The following is a 25697-nucleotide window of genomic DNA, read 5'->3' as shown; positions in this document are numbered from 1 at the left end:
TATGTTTTACAAATCGAAAATATTCAGTACTCACTAAATCAAAATTGAAAAAAAATTATATCAAAAAAATAAAATTTTGGAAAAAAATTTATATTTAAAAAAAATTTAAGTTTTAAAGAAAACATTAAATTTGAAAAAAAATAAAATTTGAAAAAAAATAAGTTTTGTAAAAAAAATCAAAAATATATTACTCGTATCTGCAAAACAAATTTTCCTTATATTGGTTATATTCTGAATCAGTTTCTTTTAAATTAACTTTGTCGTATAAATATTTAACTAACAAGAGTATATTTTATGAATATTTCACAGTTCGTTGTAAAAGGACTAAAAAGAGAATACCTTGTCTGAAAAAATAAAAAAACAATTGTTTCAGAATTAGAAGAAATTTGATTTTGAAATAAAAACTGTAAAAAATTAAAACATTAAAAATTAATTTAAAAATAAAATTAAATATTAAATAAATTTTTAAGTTGAATTATAAATTGAATTTCAATAATTATACTTTACAAATTTTAAATCAAATTAAAAATTTGAAATTTAAAATTAATGAAAATTAAAATTTCAAAAGTTAATTTTAAAACCTAAAATTTTAATTTTATAATAATATAATTAAAATATTAATATTATTAAATTTTAAAATTTTAATTCTTTGATTAAATTAATATTTGTTATTTTTATGTAATATAATGCTTTAATTTTTTAAAGTTTTTTTTTAATTACAGAAAATAATATTCAAAAAGAAATCATTAAAATTTTGTGTAGAGTCATAAAATATTTAACTAATAATTGTACTGAAATTTTCCAACTTTTGTTTTTTGTTTGCAATAAAATACACATTACTTTATACATATATGTATACATTTTTGTATGAAACTAACCTCAAACTAAACGATGTTTTCAAATATTTTAAAGTGAATAGTTGCAATAATTAAAAAACAAAATTTTGAAAAACAATCTAAAACGCAAATAATCAAATACTGCGGGAAATTAATGCAAAATTCAATAATAAAACAATTTCAAATAATTGTTAACCACAAAATACATATTTATATTTTCTACTTATACACTTTTTTCATCATGCAATAATAATTGGAAATATTGGGTAGTCGAAAAAGTCTTTTCTTATTTCTAATCAAACTTCAACTTATTTTTATATATTTTAAATAATAAATAAATAAACTGTCCAATATTATAATTATAGTTAAATTAAACTTCTCCAAAAATTTGAATATTAAACTTTCATAAAATTAAAATTGAACTGTATAAATTTAGTATTTTCGTACATATGTACATACCTATCTATACACATATAAAATTGCACTAGCTGAGCAGCAATGTTACATATAAAAGCACCGTGTGAAAACCAATAAACTTTATGCAAAAACATCTTATTCACAACAATGAACCGTTAGAATTAAAACATTAACATTTATACACACACATACATACATATGTAAGCAAAAAAAAAATACCAACACTCATACATACATACATACATGAAATTGCAAAAGTGAAACAATGAAAACTTTCCGTTATGCATAGCAACTGTAAAATTAGGCGCGAAACTCTTTAAGACACACACACACACATACACAGATAAAATGTTGCAACACATAGAAAACGCTACGAATGCGAATTTATTAAATTAAACATCTAATTATAAGTTGAAAGATTTTGCACTCATTCTTACGCAACGTTCGTGCAACATAAGCTTTTCTTATGTTTCGTTCCGTTATGCCGCGTCTTGTATTCACTGAAGTTTTATATGCTATAGTCTAAATAAAGCAAATGTAGAATTTACTCGTAAATAATTCCGACTGACTTAAAAACAAAAAAAAAAAAAACAAAAATAAAAAACACGTAAAAATTATAAACAAATGCTGCGCATGCGCTCCCCACACCCCCGCAGCGATATGGCGTTACTTTGTGCGGGCTGGTGGGGCAGCAGTAGCAGCCAAGTGAAATACATAAACAAATTAAAATTTTAATTAGATATGCAATGAAACAAACAGAAATTTACATTTAACAAAAATAAATAATTGAAAATTATTTAAAGTGAAATTGTGACACTCATAATTAGCAAAAACAAAATGCATTGCGTTTGTTCGAATATTTAAGATTTTTCGTTTTATTTACAGACTCACATACAGACATACATACATATATAAAAAAAAACAATTGCCTCTACATAAAAAACAAAACAGATATTTGTGTAACGTTATAAGCTGCATGAGCTTGTATAAATGATATATTGATTCAATAAAACAAAATCCTTTTTTCTAAAAAAAATATATGCATTTTTTTAACTATTCTACACTGTGAAACAAATTGAAAGCGTCACTCAATTTTTTATAATGTTCGGGAGGTTTGTGGGTTTCAGAGCCAGGCTGTCTAAAAGCTGGTTCACAGTTATATCTTAGACCCTTGAAATATGGCCCCTACAAAAGGTATTTGTCAAGTTTTTCTGCGCGACAGCAAAGGGCAGTATCACCGTCAAACCGTGCTTTGATCCAGTTATGTTAGATGGCTGATCAAAGATCGTACGGGGACTGCTATATGCAGTTCTTTGTTCCTTGACCCCCCAAAAGGATACGGGAGCACTGACCAGCTGCCAGTCTACCGAAAGCGGTGCTAGGGTGCCTTTCCTTGCTAGCCCATCAGCTTTGCAATTTCCTGTGATTCCGCTATGGTCTGGCACTCATACCAGTCATCACAAATACACTCTTTGCTATTGATAGTGAGGTTAGGCACTACTCGACTAAACTTGAACGCACTGCTAATGAGTTCAAGACTAATATCGCCGCTCTGCTATCTGAGTGAATGGTCACTTCTATGAAGGAGGCCGCATTTTGGAGCTGTAGTCTACTGCTACCTCTATGGCTGCAAGCTCGGCTAGAGTTCGGCTTGGCGACTTCATGATCCAAGTTATCGGCTATGAAGCCAAAATGTGTGAGGATATCCGAGGGTTCAGATAGGTGTTCTTTTAAAAACCCGAATTCTCTGAGTCTGATAGTAACTTTTGTAGCCATACATCTTTCGTCGATTTTTACGGGCACTATGTGCAAGATGGCGTTAAGTTGGGCTGAACCTTAGTGCACTACACATGATGATGAGCATCGCCCGTTGAACGCTTTCGTGTTTCTTTGCAAGTGTTGTCTTTTCTAGAGCCCTCCATCACATGAAGACTCCATAGAACATAATGGCTTTGCAAACGGAGGTTCCCATTTGCGACAGCGCTGCTACTGGGATCTTATATCTACTAGTAAATAAATCTACATCTTTTGCATATACAATCACCCGGCAGCCACGATCCTCAAGTTTCTTAAGCAGGTCGTTAACGATCAGGATCCATAGAAGAGGAGAGAGGAGACCTTGTGGCGTTTCCCTACTCACATTTCGTGGAGCGCGTGCGTTGCCCCATTTCGTTTCAATCACTCTGTCGTACAGAAGACTGAGAATGATATATTTGAGATTTGATTCAAGCACAGGACCGTTCAGAGCAGCAAGGGTAGGGCTCAACAGCGAACTTCTTAATCCTAATGGCTTCCTCAAGCCATGACACAATAGTATGCAGGGCAGTATTTACTGACTTATCTTTACAATAAGCATGTTGTGCTCCTAATAGATAGTCCCTCGGAATGTTCCTCCTTATGTACCAGTACAGCAGTTTTTAGTAACAAAAGGAGAGGCTGATGGGCCTAAAGTCCTTGGCCGTAACTTGGGAGCCTCTACCAGCCTTCGAGATGAATGTAACTCTGACTTGTCTCCAGGCTCCCGCGATGTAACACAGTCTTATGCAGTTCACATAGATAGGTGCCAATCGGCTGAATGACACCTTAAGCCTGCTGTGGCGTGGTGTCGTTCTTACCTATAAAGTACACCAAATACATTTAAAAACTTTTCTGAAAGTCAAACCAGGTTATACCAACGACTGTCGACAATAAGACTTCCAGAGCGTGGTGTATCTTTGACCATAAACACTATCCACAAGACTTCATCTAATAAGACATCAGTGATCACCATCTGTGAATCGTTCGAACATTAGCAGACTCATTATAGACGGTATCAAACAACAGAACGAGATTTGTTACTGCAAAGTTGGCTACGAGCTGTGAGGTATTCCACACATGCATATTTCTGCACCAGAGCGGCGACTACCAGAAGGTTTCAAGACTCTTGTAGAACCCCCAGAGGTGACACAGTCATTGATGCCCAGAGTATATTGAAATTATGGATGGAAACCTTCTCCTGCCTGCTGAATGGCAGTGAAAGCATAACAACAGGAGATGGTGATGGATGGATTGTCGGCCGAGCTATTCAAATACGGCGGCGAAGAACTGATAAGAAGCATGCATTAGCTTCGTGGTAGAATATGGTCGGACGAAAGCATGCCCGATGATTGAAATTTAAGTGTGCTTTGGCCCATTCACAAAAAGGAGTCTCCGCAATCTGCGCCAACTAAGATAAGCCTCCTCAACATCGCATATAAGGTTCCATCGAGCGTACTGTGTGAAAGACTGAAGCTCACCTTCAACAAACTGATTGGACCTTATCAGTGTGGCTTTAGACTTGAAAAATCTACAACCGATCAGATTTTTGCCATGTACCAAATATTGAAAAATATCCGTGAGAGAAAGATCGACACACACCACCTCTTGTGTAAGCTGACGTTAATCAACACCAAAAGCTCAGTCAGGATCGAGAAATACCTCTCGGAGTCGTTCGATACCAAGCGATGTTTCAGACAAGGAGGCTCTCTATCGTGCGACTTCTTCAATCTGTTGCTGGAGAAAATAATAAAAGTACGCCAATGATATTTATAGCATTGCCATCAACAACCTTGCGTTAGCTCTGCTTTCTACAAACTGGATATGGAAGCGAAGCGTATGGGTCATAACTTTGTAGTCGTAGAGAATTGTGTGCATCATGAAACCAGCATTAACACCAACAAAAAGATCAGCTTCAAAATCAAACGCATAATAACTCTTGCTAACAGGTGCTACTTCGGACAAAGTAGGCAATTGAGAAGTAAAGTCCTCTCTCGACGAATAAAGACCAAACTCTACGAGTCACTCATCATCCTAGTCTTGCTATATGGTGCAAAAGCATGGTCGATGGCAACATCTGATGAGTCCGCGTTACGAGTTTACGAGGGAAGGTTCTGTGGAAGATTTATAGTCCTGAGGCATGTTATATGCTAAGATGACGTTCAGATGTCCAAGAAGCATGTTCTACCATTTTAACTGGTTCTATCCAACCCGTCCAAAAACTACAAAACTCACACCCATTCTGGAAATAGCTGATTTGGGGGGAAACAGTGCAGTAACAACAATATATGATGCAAAATTATATAATCGGCTAATTAGCTTGAACTGGGTAATATTGGTTCATCTGGCTATGTTCGTAAATTCACTTGCACATAAGCAATAGTTTTTGAAGATAATTTCACGTATAGTACTAAAATGGAAATTTTCTGACTCTAACATTTAGACGAAATTTGTGAGCAAAGAAATTGGATAGATTGGTCTTTAAATTTAGAAAAAGATAATTTCATTTAAATGTTGACCGCGGCTGCGTCTTAGGTGGTCCATTCGGAAAGTCCAATTTTGGGCAACTTTTTCGAGCATTTCGGCCGGAATATTTTATCGACAAATTTTGTTCAGCGATGAGGCTTATTTCTGGTTGAATGGCTAAGTAAATAAGCAAAATTGCCGCATTTGGGGTGAAGAGCAACCAGAAGCCGTTCAAGAACTGCCCATGCATCCCGAAAAATGCACTGTTTGGTGTGGTTTGTACGCTGGTGGAATCATTGGACCGTATTTTTTCAAAGATGCTGTTGGACGCAACGTTACGGTGAATGGCGATCGCTATCGTTCGATGCTAACAAACTTTTGTTGCCAAAAATGGAAGAACTGAACTTGGTTGACATGTGGTTTCAACAAGATGGCGCTACATGCCACACAGCTCGCGATTCTATGGCCATTTTGAGGGAAAACTTCGGAAATTCATCTCAAGAAATGGACCCGTAAGTTGGCCACCAAGATCATGCGATTTAACGCCTTTAGACTATTTTTTGTGGGGCTACGTCAAGTCTAAAGTCTACAGAAATAAGCCAGCAACTATTCCAGCTTTGGAAGACAACATTTCCGAAGAAATTCGGGCTATTCCGCCGAAATGCTCGAAAAAGTTGCCCAAAATTGGACTTTCCGAATGGACCACCTAAGACGCAGCCGCGGTCAACATTTAAATGAAATTATCTTCAAAAGTAAATGTCATGAACCAATCTAACGTTTCAAATAAAGAACCGATGAGATTTTGCAAATTTTATGCGTTTTTTTTTTTTAAAAAAAAGTTATCAAGCTCTTAAAAAATCACAATTTAAACTTAACATTTAAACTTTAAAAAAGTTGTAAGCAAATTTTTATTGAACAGTGTCTTTTGTGTCGCGCTATCATATTTTACGATTTTCAACAAGCTACCAATAAGTTTAGCAAAACGTGAGAGAACACTGGTACTCCCACAACGAACTGCATAGGAAATTGCAGCAGTTAGCGCCACAGTGGCTTCAAAACGTCGATATACAACAGGTGAGTTCAGCTCTTGCACTTACTGTACCATACTCACACATATATACTCGCTCTCTCTCGCTAGCTGGCTCCCGATTAAGCGATGAAAACTCACCTGGTGGGTAACTTTACGTGCACGGCTTTAATTCAACTGACATTTCACCACAGTTAAGACGACAAGCTAAACAATTCGGTTTAGTTTTTAACGAATCAGCGACAATTGCGGACGTGAAAATTCGATACGGCGGCGGTTGTATCAACATATAACCTTTTCATACCCAAACTCACTTCATATTTCGTATCATTTATTTACAAGTGGTTGTCAAACAGAGCTGCGGGCGCACTGCTCTGTGCCGAGTCGGTATCAAATTCCACGATTGAGTCGTGTTACAGTTTCGGTTCAAAAAAAAAAAACAAACAAAAAAAGTAATTACATTATGCTTATGGCTTTTTATATAAAATTCAAATACTTGCAATAAACGTTGGTATAATAAAAGCAATAACAACAATAACTGTTAGTGGCGACAAGTATAGCGTGGCTATAACTAGACGTGGCAAATAGCGCAACAACAAACAATAAAATATACATATACGCGTGAAATAACTGTGAACGGTTGGGAAGAGTTATTTAACTCACCGGAAGGTAAATAAATATATATATTAACAGTTGTACATAAGCATGTGTGTCATGTAAATGAATATCAATGCAAATGCAGCCCACTGAATCGTAGTGAAAATAGGCTGCAATTATACAAACATAATAAACATATCCAACATAAAATAAATCAGGCCTAATACATATGTATGTATGTATGTAATATATAAGATAATATATGCATATATGCACCAAAACATACCGACATTCATCGTTTAAGGCGCGTTCTGTGCAAATAACTGAGTTGTGGGTGTGAATTGATCCCCAGTGTTGTGGAATGTTGCTGGTTAGACTACAACAACAATATAGCAACAGCAATAAAGTGGAAGTTTGTTTGTACATGTGTATGATTTATTCAAATTTTAGCGCATTAAGCGGTGCTTGTTAATGATATTTATGAGAAATCGTGTGGAAAACTTTTGAGTGTGTGTTTTTTAAGGAAAATTTTAATTAAATCGTGAAAATGTACATATCGCTCATTTGCTGCAAGACCGGCATAGATCAAAAAACGTGATTTTTAGTTAATGATGCAGAATTGTTCGTTATATCATACTTCATGTTGAGTGAAAAATTCATATGAATACCTCTTATATGCTCCGCTTGAGAAGAGAATATGATTGCTGTTTTCCGTGTAAGGTTGGAGTCAGTTGAAAACTTTTAACGCGTTTTCTGGTAAATCGATTTTTTTGACTTAAGCCGGTCTTGCAGCAAATGAGCGATATGTATGTATATAAAATGGAAGCTGGAAAAATATGTATGTCATAAATAATAATTATAAAAGAAAATGTCAAGACAAAAAACAGGTTTGATTGAAAAATTATTGCTTTTACAAGGTGCGTTCCAAAGTAAACAGGACAGGAACAGGAAAAAAAGCACAAATGGTTTTTCGGCAAAATTAATTTATTTTATTCAAAATAGTCTCCTTCTGCTTCAATACAGCTTTTTGCACGGTCCAAAAGCATGTCGAACCAGTGTTTTAGCTCGTTGGCCGGTATGCCCACCTGTATGCCGGTGCAAGCCTTTTGAATGGGCTCTACGTCCGCATAACGCTTTCCTTTCATGGGCAAATGCATTTTTCCGAAAAGAAGGGAGTCGCACGGTGCCATATCAGGTGAATACGGAGTTAAGGGTTAAAAGGTGCTTTTTGGTCAAATAAACGCCCTTCGAATGTTGGATTCTGAGCATTTTTTGGTTGTCACCTTTCGTAAGCCCAAATGTTCGTTCAAATTCGATAAATCGATGTTTTGTTCAATTCCATTTCCATGAATTTCAATGATGATTTCGGCTCATTTTTGATGAATTCACGCACAGTTTCGATGGAATTTCCGGTGATCACGGATTTTGATTGACCCACATGTTGATCGTCATTTATGTCCTTACGACCACTTTGAAAACGTTGAAACCACTCGTGCACTCTATTGCGGGATAGGCAATCATCGCCATAAACTTTTTTCATCAATTGAAACATTTCAGTAAAAGTTTTACCTATTTTAAAACAAAATTTAATGTTGGCTCTTTGTTCGAAACTCATTTTCGCACCGATAACACAAACATACTGACACTTAAAACGCAATAACTTCACTTCCAATCAATGAAATGTTATGAAATTCTCACTGGACAATTGATAAATGTAGCAGATTCTAACGCACTAGTTGACATATAGATGGCGCCACTAGGGGGCGCTAGATTCAAAAAGTCCTTTTTACTTTGGAAAACATCTTGTATATGTATATATAAACATTTTGTCCGGAGTAAACTCCTAAACTACTGAACCGATTTTAATAAAATTTAGCGACCCACATTCAGTTTAATCCAACGTAAAAGATAGGATAGTTTATATCTCAATGATAAAAGTGAAAACAAATTTATAAATAAAAAAATAATAATAAAAATTCAAAAATAAAAAAATTGATATAATAATTATTATAATTTTAAGTAAAATATCAAATAGTAATTTGAATATTTTTTCCTTTGACAACTATTTAAATCAACTATTTTCAAAAATAAAAATCTAATGTTATATTATATAGTCACCAATCTGTTTTTCTGCTGGAATTTTACGTAAAAATTGAGAGCGATAGCTTGAGTTTAGACTACCCTGTTGTCTTGTTTTGTGGGTAATTTGGAGCGCATTTAATTGTTGGATGATCATCTTTGATCGGGTACATTAAAATTTGAAAATCGTATGCCTTGGCTTTAGGTCTACGAGAAAAGCCTTGATAAAGATTTCAGACTGTTGAAGCTAAAAAAATTGGGATGCGATGTCGTTTGTCGCACTCTTATGCATAGCTTTCCCTTTTCACTACTTATATCGTCACTTACAATGCATAACAACGTATCATCACAAAGAAAGAATCGAAAATCGCTGATACGATAACCTATATATACCCAAATTATGTGTTATGATAACCTATATATAACCATTTTATAACCAAAACTCAAATTATGTTTCAATATGAGTGGTTTCTATTATAACGTTTTTCCTTTGCATGTAAACTTATGAAAAGTGATATTTATTTGTTTATTTTGCATTTTAGGAGACGATACATATAATACAACTTGTATAATATTTATTGCATGACCTTGAGTTTTTACCAGGGCCCAGCGCTTACCTATAAATAATTTAGAGCTGATCTTGATTTTTCTAGCAACTTTCGTTGTAAAAACTGTGTTTTTTCAGCATCGAGGAATGTCTTGCGAGACTCTCAACTCTTTGTTGAAAGCAACTGCACCGAAGCTTAGATGTCTTGGTTGTGTTCATAAATTCTCTATTCTTTAATCCATTACCAAAATAACTATTATTATGATTATTTCACAATTAGGGAAATTTTCGAAAATATTTGTTCATAATTACACATCATTCCATTCATATTATAAAGAGATAAGCATTGTTGATAATGCTTACATAAAAGATAGTGAGTATGATAATGTAGTAGGAGTGTTTATTTATTTATTGTATAAATGCGGCTAAAATATAAATAGTGAGTCATTGTGAAAGTGTATTAAATATACTACTATATTTGGACTTAAATTTATCGTCAAGTGAAACACTTGTCATTAAAGGAATTTTGAGACACGAAAAAGTTAATAAAGTTGAAGTCTAGATAGAACGTAAGCTATTATTTACACTATCACTGATAATCAGGACCGTAGATAGAAAAGTGGTTTCCGGTGAGGCTATATGATGCGGGTCCCCTGCTTTATTAACTGTTGGAGAAAAAATCCGCAAAAAATTAGTGGAATTATTTCCAATTTCTCCCCTCCCTTGATTACTGATGATATCCATATAATTCCTACATTCAGAGTTGGAGATCCCTAAAAGGAAAAAATAAAAACCACAACTATCATAAAATCCAAAATCTTCAGTTTGGTTGCCCTTTGAGCTCTTATAAATTGCTTTTAATACTGCACCTAACGAATTTTGAAACACTAACATATTCAGTTTAAGCCTATATTAGTAGTTTGCTCTGCTAAAAAGCTGCTTCGATGACAGACAGTTTATCCCGAAAACTCTACAGAGCTTAGATATTGGACCGAATTGTTCAAAGTCTGAAAAAAACTGAAATATTGATAGAAATTTATAAGATAAGTGGATCTTAACGTGGGAGCAGCTGCTTCAAGTTCATAAAAACCTATTTGGTTTAGAAGGCTTTCAAAAAACTGAAAGAATTTGTGTTGCTTAAAAACCATTTTTTTTCAAAAGTAGTCTACAGGCGATCAAATGATCAAGCGAACCTTTATACTCATCTCTCTGTGTTCCTAAGCTCTTATCCTTTTAGCAATAAAAATGCTTTACTACTTATGCTCTAAAAAAGTGCCTCAAGACATTTTTCAAAATTTTTTTGATTCGCACACCTACATACTATAAATTTATCTCAGAAAAATCAACGCTTTCGCTCTATCACCGTTGGCTTCGAGCCATAACAGCGACACTGCTTTGGTGGTCACTAAAAAAAAAATTTTGTTTGAAACATATTTACATAAAATGGTTGGTGTGAATCGGTGCAAATTATTTGAGTGTTAATTTGATTCGTCAGAAATTGCATGACGACACCACAAAAATATCTGAAGAAGGGTTGGCGCCCGTAGCTATCATAAATTTTTTAAGTAAACTTAATGTAGGTACAAGCAAATACATCAAAATAAACACACTCACACACACACATACATGCGCAATGATGCTTGAAAATAGCTTTAAGAAGAATTTAATCTCCAACGTAAAGTTTGGCCAGCGATCGGCCGCGAGATATAATATCTTCAAAGAAAGATTTAAACTTCGTATGTAAATATAAATATATATACATATATATGTATATATACATGAGTGTATGTTTGTGTAATTAAATGGACGTAAGTTTTTGACGCATCAAATTTTAGGCAAGTTCAAGGCGACTTAACAACAACTTAACTTAGGCTTAAGGCATATCAAATTGACACGTTCACAACAAATATTTCCTCACACGGAGCTTTCGATGGCTGGGAACTAGCTACCTGCCTATTGGAAATGCTTCTACTATTATTCATGCTAATCGCATACATACACACACATATATATATTGTATTTTATTTTATTTTTCTGCGCTTGGTTTTCAGCTGAATTAAAACGCCTTTATAGTTGGTGGGTGTGGTCCACTGCGGATGAGTAGTTCGCCGCATCTTTGTTTTGCTTGTTGTGATTTATCATCAATACTTAATGTGAGGTGGTTGGACTTTTAATTGTTGATTGATTGTTGGGAAATCGTTAAATAAATTTTATACTCATCTATTATTTCTAGTAGATATTCGTATCTTTTATTTGTAATTAGTCTTTGTGCGTTTAATGTGTAAACGGTCATTTTAATGACAATTAAAGTGATTGCGCCATTGATCTGAAGTTTATGTTCGTATTATTTACTATTAAGGAGCGATAACCGACAGCATGGTTCAAGTACCTGAGTAGTAGTTTTTGTAGAGGTTAATGCTTGTTTCGAAATTCGTTGTCATTCACTCGGTTATCTCGTGATAAGAATATTTCATGAATGCACTTAATAGTAGACATCAGTGTTCATATTAACTACAGGTGGCTTAAGATAAACGTTGGTAATTGAATTTTAAATATAAAGGTGGCAACTCTTCTCAACTTTTTTTTATCAACTACTTTGATGCTCATATTCTAATTTCACTCGAAATAGTTTGGTTTGTTCGAAAACATTTTTTAAAACAACCTTAGAATAGGTGGCAACTCTTCTAAAGTACCTAAATACTTTGATGCTCATATTCTAATTTCACTCGAAATAGTACAACTTCATCGAATTTTTTTTTAATAATGTTCGAACAGGTGGCAACTCTTATCAAGTTTTTATTTACCTAAAAACTTTGCTAACTTTTAATTATTTTGTAATAATTTGTTTATCTCTTAAATTTAATTTAATCGAGATTTTCGAACAGGTGGCAACTCATTTTAAAATACTCCCGACAATTTTACCTAAATACTTTGATGCTCACATTCTCATTTCAATCAAAATAGTTCAATTTGTTCGAAAACATTATTTAAAACTATACTCGAACAGGTGGCAACTCTTCACAAGTTTTTTTGCACCTAAATACTTTGATGCACATATTCTAGTTTCGCTCAATAAATAGTGCAATTTGTTCGAAAAAAGTTAACAGTTGGCAACCCTAATTAAGAATGTTTTCAAATTAACTTTAGTATATAGTATGTATGTATGTGTTCAGAATGAAATGTTTTCTTAACTTAGTTTCGCTTTGAATTACATTTTCAAAAGTGTACAATCCTCTATTCGATTTTACTAAAGTATTTAACTTAAAAAGGTAAACAAATTTTGACCAGCAAAGTAAATTGTTTGCCTTGTCTGTGGTAAATATTAAATTTGTTGTTTTAACATCGGAATATTTGGTATATGATAAGAAATTAATAACAACAACCTTGACGTTTATCGCTGCATTTATTTATATATTTGCGTTGTGTACCTTGTTCGATAATCAATTGTCTTATTTTTAGCCTTTCTCGTATTTTCCTGATTAAATTAAACATTTTAAGGAATGCCAGGTTGTTTTTCTTTGCTATACTTCTATGTTTATTAAACCTTGTCCTACGAATTTCTAGGCTCTTATCTCTATTTAACCAATATTTAAAAGAAAATAATTTTTAGGTAAGGCGATTATCATTATAAACTCTAATTAAACTAATTTGTAAATGTTTTAAGACACGCATTTTTTAGAGAGGTATTCGTGCGTACACATCACGGTGTCGGCAATTGCCCTTCGTTAAAGTCCTATTAAATTTCGAAACGAGCATTGAGTTAAAATTTATATATGTATGTATTTAGGTGGCCTAGAGCATGAACTTCAACATCGCCCTGCATATTACATTAGATACTTTGGTTCTTTGTTGTGGCACACAGCTTTCAATGAGGGTCTAGAAGTCGTCGAAAACTGAAACTGAGTGAGGGACTTCTCTTGTATTTTGAAAAATTGTACACAAGTTCTAGCTTTTCAGAGGCAGCTCATGGCTCCTCCTAAAATATTCTGGTTGATGATTTGGTATGAAGAGCGACGCAGCCATATTCGTATTCAAGTTTTCACTTCTTACCAATATGAATATTATGTAGCGGACGAAAAAATAAAAAAGAGAGAAATATAGAAGAAATTTTTATAATAACACGACTGTCGTTCTTCCTTTTTGCCTACTCAGTCCGAAGTAGCATCTGTTGGCAAAGTTATTCTGCGTTGGATTTCGAGGCTGACATTGTGGTTGCTGTTAGACGAAATTATCTACAACTTCGAAGTTATTACTGTCAACAGTGACGTGGACACCTGTATATTCCTATAGAAGATTGTGCCTTCTCTATTTAGATCTGCAGCTTGAATTATTTTTTCCAAGAGTAGATTGAAGAAGTCGCACGAAAGGGAGTCGCCTTAAACCTCGTTTGGTATCGAACAGCTAGGATGGGTCCTTCCCGATCCTGACGGAGCTTTTGGTATTACTCAACGTCAGTTTACACAGCCGTATTAGTTTTGCGGGGATACCAAATTCAGACATAGCGGCATAAAAGCAGCTACATTTCGTGCTGTCAAAAGCAGCTTTAAAATCGACGTTAGAGGTGGTGTGTGTCGATCCTCTTTTCACGGGTCTTTTCCAAGATTTGGCGCATGGTGAATATCTGGTCAGTTGTTGATTTGCCAGGCCTAAAGCCACACTGATTTGACATTTTGTTGACGGTGGGCTTTAATATTTAACACAATACGCTCAATAGAACCTTATATGCGATGTCGAGGAGACTTATCCCACGGTAGTTGGCGCAGATTGTGGGGTCTGCCTTTGTGTGGATTGGGTAGAGCACACCTAAATTCCAATCTTCGGGCATGCTCCGGCCTATTCTATAAAGAAGCTGATATATGCTTCTTATCAGTTCTTCGCCTCCGTATTTGAATAGCCTTCAGACGAGTACTGCCATTCGAACTTCTTCATGGTCGGGCAATGGAGCGTCAGTTTTATCAAAATCGATTGGGGAATCGGGTTCACCATCTCCTGGTGTTATGATTTCACTGCTTCTCAGAAGGTGGGAGAATTGTCAATCATTGTGAATCATCTTTTCGAAGAATTTTCGAGCATGACTCCTGTCGGTTACTAAGTTATGTTAAGTTTATATGCATTGTACAAGCATAATGCTCCCAAAAAAATCATTTGTATATACCTACATATGTACATATATACGTATGCATGTCTACATATGTACACATCAACATAAAGAAAGAGTTTTTGTCACTCTTTTTGTGACTCAATTATTAGTATAAGATTAATCATTGTGCCTAATTATATTTATATTACATTAACTAATTCAGTCTATTGTTGACCACCAAGGCGATAAAGCTTTATTTGTTCCTTCCTCTTTCAATTTAATTACGCAGCCCAACTACTCAGTTAAATCATTGTTGTTTCGTTGAACTAACGCGGTCGGCAATTTATTTTTGCTTATGTAGCTTAAAATATTAGTTATGTATATAAGGAGTATATACTTTATATTAATTTTTTTTATAACAAACATTCTATAAGTAAATATATGTATATATATATATATATATTTTATTTAATCTAATTAAATTCTTTTTATTTTATTTTCCAACTCAGGCAATAAGAACAAACATCCGCTTGTGTTTCAGCTTAAAACATGAAATACCGTTGCTATTAATTCCAATCGGAAGAAATTAACAAATTGGCAAACAAGAAAAGCCGCAAAACAACAAAATTTTCAAAAGTCTCACGCAACACTATCGTGTTTAGACCGCTTCGTGCGAGTTTCCGCGGTTCCACAGCATGTTTTTCGGTCTTCCAGAGCTCAGCTCTTGTGTTTGTGCTTGATTTTGTGCAAATTAATGGAAAGTAATTAAAAATCGGTGCATGTGTACATATTAATGAAAATTAGAAATAACAAAAAAAAAATACAAAATCGAAAACGAGAATTAAGTGAGTTTTCAGTGCAGAAATAAGCAAGTAACAGTTGTTTTGCTTTTCTAACGGCAAAGCAAAGAAAGCTGAAAAAATTGCAACTGCTGTGCAACACGCTGAAAGTGAATATTTTTATCGCTCAACACATACCCAAGCATGCATTTGCCAGCGGCTGCTGAATGTACATATGTGTGTGTGTGAGTAGCTGTGAAAGTGTGCGTGCGTGTGCATGAAATACTTGCAGTAACGAGGAAGCCGTGAACAGGTGCGCGAGTGAGAGTGAAAAACCAACGTCCATTGCGGAACTTCGAGGTATCTGCTTTCGCACAACACGAAAAACAAAAGAAATATAAAATTAACAACAACAACAACTTAAGCTAAATACGCGCAGTTACTTGCTTCTGCACGCGATTTTTTTGTTTTTGTTTGTACGAGTATTGGCTCTTTAATACTTCATAGCGCCAACAGAACAACATAACTGTGTTGGTGCGCAGATAACAGCATCTTCGCCAACCGTACTGTGCGAGCGTACTAACAAACACAAAAACAGCAGTAACATGGATAACACATCTTCAAGCAGCACCGCCGATACGGCCAACAGTAGCGGCAGCGGCAGCAGCGCCAACAGCAACAGCAACAACTCAGATGCCAATTTATCTTTCAGTTTCGTACGGGTGAGTTTCACTTTTTAAACATACTCAATGCTGTATATGTGCATATGTATGTATTTGAGTTTTGGGAAAGGAATTTTTTGCTTAAACCCATATGTGTGTGAGTGTTTGTAATTTGAATAGCAATTAAACTGCAGGAAGAACAATAATAATCGATTGAATGTATTTCGATTAGAAAAAGTTTTTCGTAATTATCGTTCATTAATCATTATTAAAAAGTGATTGCAATCACATATGAAAAAGTTTACGTACAATTTATAAGAAATAGTGGCAAAATGATTGTAGAGCGTAGTAAGTGGGTTAACCACCCATTTTTTATTTTTTTGGTCTTGGACTAAATTTTAATTTCATATTTGATTTTTAAACAAATTCTAAATATATTGAAATTAAAAAAAAAATATTTGATTAAAAATTATGAACGAGGAAGCATGCATGTTGTATAATAAACAAATTATACTTCATTTCATTCTTCGACGATTTCTAAATTAATTTATTAATTTTCTAAAGTAAATATTTCATACTTCATTTTACTATCAGCAAGTGCATCGAGACTATTTCAAGTTGAGTAATTTCATTTTAGACTACAGAAATATAATTACAATTGCGTATGTGAAATTCTCTAAGTACTTTCAGTTGAAGTATAAATGTGCATCGTACATCTATGAGCAGTCTGCCTAAATCTAAAACTAACTGCTTTAACATTCGAGTGAATATTGGAAAACCACAGCTAACTTCATTCTCATTGGAAAGGGAACAAATCGAGAATAGATTGACACCATCCCTTGAGAACCACATGTAAATAGTTAGTCAAAGTGCGTCGAAATATATATTCTGAACATTATTATAACCTCTAATGTACAACAGTTCGTAACTCTCCCGGACAATTTGATTAACTAAGGTCCATTGGAGCTGTTATCTTAAGAATTTTGACCTTGTGCTCAAGCCTAGTAGATTTTTTGGGGTAAAGACGCGCTGTCACTTTTAATAGAAAAGTTTCCGGCGATAAAAAATATACATGATAACAATATACATAGTTCTATATATCTGTGGGCAAAAAATAGTAAGACTTTGTTCATAATTTTAAAATTCTTAATTTATTCTTCAAAATCTATGTCGTCCCCAGTACAATTGTGAAAATGTTTTTCCAATTCTCGAAACAGTTTTTAAAGTCAATTTCCGGAATAACCATCAATGCGCGTAGCGATTTACGTTTAATGTTTTCAATAGCCTCAAACCGGTTTCCCCGGAGCGGTCGTTTGAGTTTGCTGAATAGCTAGAAGTTTTACGGAGCTAAATTAGGCGACGGTGCATTATCGTGGTACAAAACCAAGAGTTTACGGCCCATAATACCAGCTTCTTTTTACAAATAGCTGCGCGCAAACGACGCATAACACTCAAATAGGATTCCCTGTTGACAGTTTGGCCAGTCGGAAGGAATTCGGAGTGCTCCGCATCTCGATAATCAAAGAAAACTGTCTACATAACCGTCATTGTTGACCTGTTTTGACGTCTTTTTTTGGGTTTCGGCTCACCTTTGCTATGATATTCGACCGATTGATCGTCTGTTTCCGGGTTGTAACCATAGATCCAAGACTCATAGCAAGTAACAATGTGTTCGGTAGTGGGAAAACACTGTTTCACGACGTTAATGCGACTCTGTTTTTCGTAAAAAATTTAGTGATTTTGAAATCAATCGTGCTTCCACTTTTCTTCTTAGGCCCAAATGATCTTTCAAAATGGTTTTCACTGATCCTTCCGATATTCCAACGATGCCAGCATCAGCTTTGACTGTTAATCGTCGGTTCTCAGATATCAAATCTTTTATTTTATTATATTGACGTATTGATTATCAGTTGATGTTGATGACCGCCCTGGACGTGGTCTCCCGTCAACGCGTTCTCGACTCTCTTTGAATAGTTTGTACCAATCAAAAACACTTGGTGGCAACAAACAATTATCACCGAAGGCCTTTTCTAACATTCTGAAGATTAAAGGACCAGAAATTTAATTCCGCACAAAATAATTTAATGGAATTTCTATGTTGAATAATTTCATTCATCGTAAAAAATCGACGAATGCACTTAATGTACTTCAGAATGCGTATACTAAGCACTAATTATTTTGAACTGACATTTGGCATAGATGTCCCTGACTGACATATGTACCTAACTAAAAAAAAAATTGTTTGATGAATGGGTTTCCGTGCGTAATTTAAATTAAAGTGTCTTACTATTTTTTGCCCACATAATTATACCAGGATTTTGTAAATGAAACGTTAAGAACTGATTATATAAAATTTAGTATACAAATTTGTACACACTTTCATTAACATTAAAAATATATTTACACACAAAGCATATGCTTGCCTTCTCACTCCAACCCATTGGTGAGTGTCTCCGCGTAAAATTCGCAAAAGTGCCATGTGCTAACTACTTGTTCTAGCCTATTTCCTATACTCACTTAAGTCTAAGTCTACATTATACAATTGAAATAAAATAAAAGAAAAACATTAACAGTACTAATAATAGTAATAATCGCACTTTCCCTTTCACTAAACACCAATAAACGTAATACGCGAGGAATCGAGAGTTGTACACTTCATTCATTCACCGTTTTCAGCTCCACATTTTATGCGCTTTTGGTGGCAGCAGGCGATTGAAGTTTTGATGTGTGCAACAACAAAAAATGTGCCACTCACTATTTTTCCGCCATGAACGCGCATTTTGTTTTTATTATTGTTATTTTAAATTCATTTCAGTTTCCAATGGCGAGCTGAGTCTAAAAGTATTGGTTGGTACGCTTGGCCTGCGAGCCAGCCTGCCAGTCAGCCAGTCTGTGGGGCTTTTTATCTCCACCGAAAAACCAGTCTTTGTGATTGTACTGAACATTCACATGTCAAGTATATACTTTTGTGCATACATACATATATATATATATATATAGTATTTTGTGTGTTTGTATATAAGGTATGCAGGTTCATGTATACTGTATTTATGTTTTTGTTGTTCATTGGTGGCTTTGTTTTTATTGTTAGCTATTTTGTTCAGCAGCAAATGATTTTGATCTGACGAACCATATACACCATAAATATATTTAAGAATCAAGTATGTATATATTTATATATTTAATGTTGTGGTTTCGCGTCCGCCCGATTAACAGCCGCATGAATGATTTTGGGGTATTTACAGATTTGATAGTCGGCAGTGCACTTTTGTATATAAATGTGTAATTAAAATACTTGAGGTGGTTTTTAGGCAACACCAAACAGGTTGTAGCAGTTGATTTTGGAAAAAAACTTGTTTAGAGAATAAAATATATTTCATTTATTTATTTTTTGTGAATAAAATAATTTTTGATAAAGCACACTTTTATCAGCTGTCTTAAATACTGTTGCCGTTTTCCAAGAGTGTGACGATGTTATGAAAAGATGTGGTATAAATATACTTCAGTTCTATGTTTAATTGAAATATATGAATCCATAAGCTTATGTATATCTTTTATAACTTGTTACTTCCTTGGTGATTTGAATTGAATAATATTTTTCTAAGATATTTGTACTATTTTTGATTTGATATTATGGTTTCCTGTATGGAAATGTGTCTTTAAATAATTTTATGAGTACAAAAGCCGCTGAAGTATATTTTAGGAAATAATTTTCTATTAATGAAACATAAAATGCAATATTCTTGAGATAATTCGCTCATATGACCCAGCAAAGCAACTGTTATCGCCCATTAACACTAAAATATTATCCATAAGTCAAGATAAAATTTTGTGTTTTAATTTAAAAACATTCATTTTAAACCTAGTATTTCAATGTAGGTATTTCTTTTCGATATTTCATAAAAGGTTATCGATAACAATCTTAACTTGAACGATTTTTCTAGTCGGGTTCCATTCCGATGATTGCTGACTTGTTTGCTCATGTCTCTTCTCCAGTTATAAAGCTCTCTATGAATGTGGGATCGGAATTCGCACGAGCAAGCATGTCCAAAGGGACCTGTTTGCGGTACACTTTTTGAAAAAAGTCGGCTTTGTCGGAACGAGTCCAGCAAGAACACGTTTCATACACAAAATATCCACCAAAATCATTGGACCGGACTCGCGATAGATGCCGAGCTCTCTTGCCCTATAATTTCTGTGTGTATATATATTTATACTTTATAAGGTCTTCACTGTTTTCTTTTAGGATCCACAACCTTCGTGTAAATTTAATATTAGGTAGTCGAAAAAGTCTTTTCGTATTTCTAGTCAAACTTCAACTTATCTCGTTTTCATTTTTAATGAACTTGAATGAATCAATTATGTACCACTTTTTGCCATTTTTCTGCTAGAGACATTATTCCATTAGTGTAAAAATTTTCTGGTTTCTCGGCGAAAAACTGTGGCAAGTAATTTTCACATGCTTCTCTTGAAGCCAACTTTACTCCATTAAGGAGTTCTGCATTGACCGTAACAAATGGTAGTCCGATGGTGCAAGGTCAGGGCTATATGGTGGATCATCGACACTTTCCAGCCAAGCTCTCCCAGTTTTTGCCTAGTCATCAAAGATGTGTGTGATCTAGCGTTCCTGATGGAAGACGAAACCCTTTCTGTTGAAAAGTTCTAGCCTTTTTTTTGATTGCTTGCTTCAATCTCATTAGTTGTTGACAGTAAAATGTAGAATCAATCGTTTGACCAGGTTGGAGCAGCTCATAGAGGATGATTCCTTTCCGATCCCACCAAGCACTCAGCATAACCTCTCTAGTCCTCAATCCTGGATTTGCGACCATTTGTTGAGCTTCACCACGCTTGGACTATAATCTTTTTCGCACATTATTGTCGTATTTTATCCGCTTTTTATCTTCTTTTACCATTCACTTCAGAAATGGTTCGATTTCATTTCGTTTCAGCAAAGAATTGCAGATGTTAATTCGGTCCATTACATTTTTCACAGACGATTCATGTGGTACCCAAACATTGAGCTTCTGTTTGTAGCCAACCTTTTTTAAATGGTTCAAAACCGTTTGATGATGAATGTTAAGTTCTTTAGCGATGTCATAGCTGCTTATGTGACGGTCCTGGTCAATATGTTCCATAATTTCATCGACCCTTTCAACGATAGGTCGACCAGAGTGAGCTGCATCTTTCCCATCGAAATTTCGAGAACGGAAGCGAGCAAACCATTGTAGTGCTATACGAACTGATACAGCATCATCTCCGAAAACTTCACAAATTTCGTTGTGTGGCATTCTTCCCTTTTTTATACAAAAACTTCAAAATATAGCGAATTTCTTCACCATTTTTACTTATTTTTGAACAGCTGTAACTTTTTTTCAACTTCACCGAATTTCATCTTGATCGCGATATAAAAAGCTAGAATTTTCAAAAAATATTTATTTGAATTTTTTGTATTAAAAACATAAGTATCTCTGAATTAAAATATTTAATTTATTTATAATGAAGATGAGGTAAAGACAAATTTTTCCATCGACAACAAATATAATATGATGAATAAAATATTGGAAAATTTATTGCAAAAAAAAAAATACATTTTTGAATTTTAATTTTAAAGAAAATTCTTAATTTTACCTATAGATATTTTTTTTTCAATATTAAGTGCCATGAAACCATTCGTTAAGAGCTTAGACACTCAAGACGATAATACTTGCGCTTCTGTGTTATTCTTTGCAAAACTTTTTTTTTCACTTAAAATGACTTTAAATGTTTTTCTTGGACATTTCATAGTAATTTCGCAAAAAGGTTCCCTTTTTTATATAGTACGGATGAACGCTTCAGCGCAAACGCTGCCAAGCATAACCGCAGACAATTAAATCTAGAAAAACACTTACAAGAAATGCATGCTGGGTGTTTTAGGGATATATCTGTATGAAGACAAGTACTAGAAAGTATGAGTACGATTGTTTCAGAACATGAAAACATAATTATGCACTTGCAAACTTTATTTACACTCGTACACGCCAAGAGGGAATCATATATTACATATGCTAATGACGAGTTCCGTCTGCGCATGCGCGCAATTGCCGGTAAGGCACCACCCAATACTAATTATAAAGTTTTAAAATGCACATTGTTGCTCTTCCGAGTTATTTATACACTTATTAAGCATTTCCTTAATTTTAAGAAGCACCAACGGGCGCTGAAGCGTAAGAACTGGCAAGTGAAAAGAATCGCACTTGTTGCAAGTAAGAAAACGCAATTAAATAAAAATACGAAAATACAAAACAAACATGAAAACAATACTGTAGGTGTCTTCCTGCTGCCGCGGAGACAGTTTGGAGGGAGAGTGTGTGAGTGTGTGTGTGAGCTGGTGAAGTGCTTTCAAGTGTGGCACCCACTTGACGGCCAACGGGTAACTTCAGAACTCATTCACTGTCTCGGTTACGGTGATGGGCATAAGAACAGTAGCGCAACAACAACAATAAACGCCAACAACCAGCAGTCAACAGACAACTACTTTGCCTGCTGCCTATTCGTATAACTCCTATAAGGGTCTTAAACACTTTTGTGAGCCGCATCGCTGCTATTAACGCAGCTGGTGTTCGTGTTGCTGTTGGTGTTGATGCCCGGCGACAAACTACATGATTCATTGACCCTTTTGTGAAAAGCCAAACTGCGTCATTATGCGTGTGCCTCTTGGCAGTTAAAATTCTGAAAAATAAAAAAAATTCTCTGAGTCAAATTACTAGCACATTTTTCCCGTATTTGATGCGTCCAGAAAACAAAGCCGAGTTAAATCCATGCCGGTATATAAATCTCTGTGGCATTTATGGTTTGGTTATGTGCGTGTTGGAGAGTTAACCTGTAGGAACATACAATGTCTATATGAAGTTTTTGGTAGTGGGTTCAGGTTATCGTTAGTGAAACACAAACTGATCGTTCGAAATCAAGTCTTTGTATGAACAACTTTTTGACTTGATGAGATATCTTCACGAAATTCGGCAAGGGTTATTGTCCAAGACAAGGAAGCAATCTCCACACAAATTATTCAGATAGGACTATTATAATCAATTTTTTTATGCTTTTTTTTATTTTTGAAGTGTATTTGTTTTATATTCAATCCACTGAATTGCAACTTCTTTCAAAAAAGTTAGGTGTGTGACTTGGCTAAATTTTAAATATGAATCCTAAATGTAGGCAACAATGTTTCAGTACATTTTTAACCACAAGCAACTCAATGGTGCTTACATCTAAGAAACTGTCGAATGATCATTGCAAAAATCGGAGAAAATTTAATTAAATACTGACGATTTAAATCAAGGGAAAATTGTGAATTTGAAGGTCGTCATTTACGTAGTGCTCTCTCATAATAATATAGCTGCTATACAAACTGATCATTCAAAATCAACTCCTTGCATAAAGAAATTATTGATTTGACTAGATATTTTCACGATATTTGGCATGGGTTATTGTCCAAAGTAACAGTGATAACTCCAATTTCAGATCAAATCACTATATAATATAGTTGTTATACAAACTGATCTATCCAAATCAAGTTTTTTATGCTTTTTTTTTATTTGTGAAGAGTATTTTTTTTATATTCAACCCTCTGCAATGTAACTTCTTCTAAAAATAGGTATGTGACTTGGCTAAAATCTGCATATGTGCCTAAATGTAGGCAACAATGATACAGTACCTTTTTTCAAACAACTCAATAGTGTCTACATCTAAGAAATTGTCGACTGATCATTGTAAAAATCGGCGCAAATAAAAATTGTGATAATTTTAAAATCGGCGCAAATTTAAATAAAATACTGACGATTTATATCAAGGAAAATTTGTGAATTTGAAGCTCATCATTTACGTAGTACTTTTTCTTAATTTTCCAAAATTATTCCAGGTTGCCTTGCGGGTCTACTCTTACCGCCAGGTCAATGCTTCAACATCACCTTCAAGCACATTTCACCCTCTTCTTAAGTATTATTAATGCTAAGCACCTCCGTGTGTATGTATGTATGTAACTCGGTTATTGACACTAATTTACTTATGCGCAGTTGACCAGCGTACCCAATACACACACACACGCACATATGTACATGTATTTTCCCAGTATATCTGGTGTCTTCTCAAAATCTTCTCAAATTCGCCGGCAATCTTTTTGACCATTTTACTGCTTTTGGGAAAAATATTGCATTGCTTTTAATTTTCTTATTGTTTTTGCTCTCCGAAACGCTGCTCCTCTGCAACGCATCACCAACTTTGAGCGACTTCACACCGTAATTATGATAACATAAACACCGCGCACCGAACACCGAAATTACGTGATGCCCACTTTCGTGTGCGTGCAGCAAGCGACGCGTAGCACAACAACAAACACACAACTGCACTAATTGTCTTGCATTAGCCACTAAGTTTGGTAGTTGTGGTTATTGTTGTTTTTAACAAATTTTTGGTAGTTGCTTTGGCGTTTGCGGGCGACTTGCAGACCGTCGTGCTGCCATTAAATCATAATTTTTGGTTGGTATATGAAATTGTTGTTGCTCATTCTTTATCACTTTGTAAATGTATTTGTGTGTGTGATTCTTATATTTTCACTGTGTCGCTACTTTTTACGACAAACACTTTGTAGTTGGCCACTCTTTATTCTTTGGCAATGCTATATAGAATATGTTTGTGTGAAATATTTTTTTATGATTTTTTAGCGCAATTTCGCTTTGTTCTTTATTCGTCGTTGCGTGACAAAATTATTAACAGAAATAACGCTAAAAAATATGAAAACAACACAGTACTCATTAAATAGTTAAAAATACTTGTGATATTTGCTTTTGTTCTTGTAGTTGTACTGTGCTTCAGCGCTAAACTAAAATGTCTTTATGTCGCTTTAATTAATTTGCGCGGCTTTAGAACTTTCTTCTGCTGCTTATTTTCTCATTTTGTCATTTCGTTATTTCTTTATTAACAAATTAGCTACTTGAAATAACTGTAATTACAATTAACATATTTAATAGAGACTATTTTGATAATCAAAAGAGTAAACCAAAGAGCACAAAAAATTTTAGAAAGCATTTTTGTAAACTTTTAATAAAATATGAAAACCGTATATTCAAACTTATTCCAGTACTGGAGGTAGCTTTAGAAAAAAAGTTTCTGAAATTATAATTAAGATTGAGACTAAGCTAGAGGTAAGAGAGAGTTCAACTTTCCAAATTATATGCAGGGTTTGTCCGGAAAGTAATAGAACTGAGTCTAATTAAAGAAAAATATTGAAACAATCGTTACAATTCCTTAAAAACTTTCAAAATCAAAAAATTCTGCGGCGATGCAGTGCTGCCAGCTCGATTTCCAAGCATTGAACGCGTCGCGGAAGGCATTCTCCGGAATAGCCTTGAGAGCCGAGTTGCATACTACTTGTATCC

General features: G+C 34.5%; 1 protein-coding gene across 1 annotated transcript in view; it reads left to right on the top strand.

Annotated features, from left to right (window-relative positions):
* Nucleotides 1-6785: 6785 nt before the first annotated feature.
* Nucleotides 6786-25697, top strand: part of LOC120776201 (rhophilin-2) — a 126366-nt gene continuing 107454 nt past the window's right edge. The window contains exons 1-2 of the mRNA XM_040106834.1: nt 6786-7209; nt 15353-16344. Coding sequence (XP_039962768.1) covers nt 16228-16344 — 117 coding nt within the window. The 5' untranslated portion in view covers nt 6786-7209; nt 15353-16227. The remainder of the gene's footprint in view (nt 7210-15352; nt 16345-25697) is intronic.

This window comes from Bactrocera tryoni, chromosome 4, assembly GCF_016617805.1.
Source record: "Bactrocera tryoni isolate S06 chromosome 4, CSIRO_BtryS06_freeze2, whole genome shotgun sequence".
Lineage (NCBI taxonomy): Eukaryota > Metazoa > Arthropoda > Insecta > Diptera > Tephritidae > Bactrocera > Bactrocera tryoni.
This window is presented reverse-complemented; position numbering and strand designations above follow the sequence as displayed.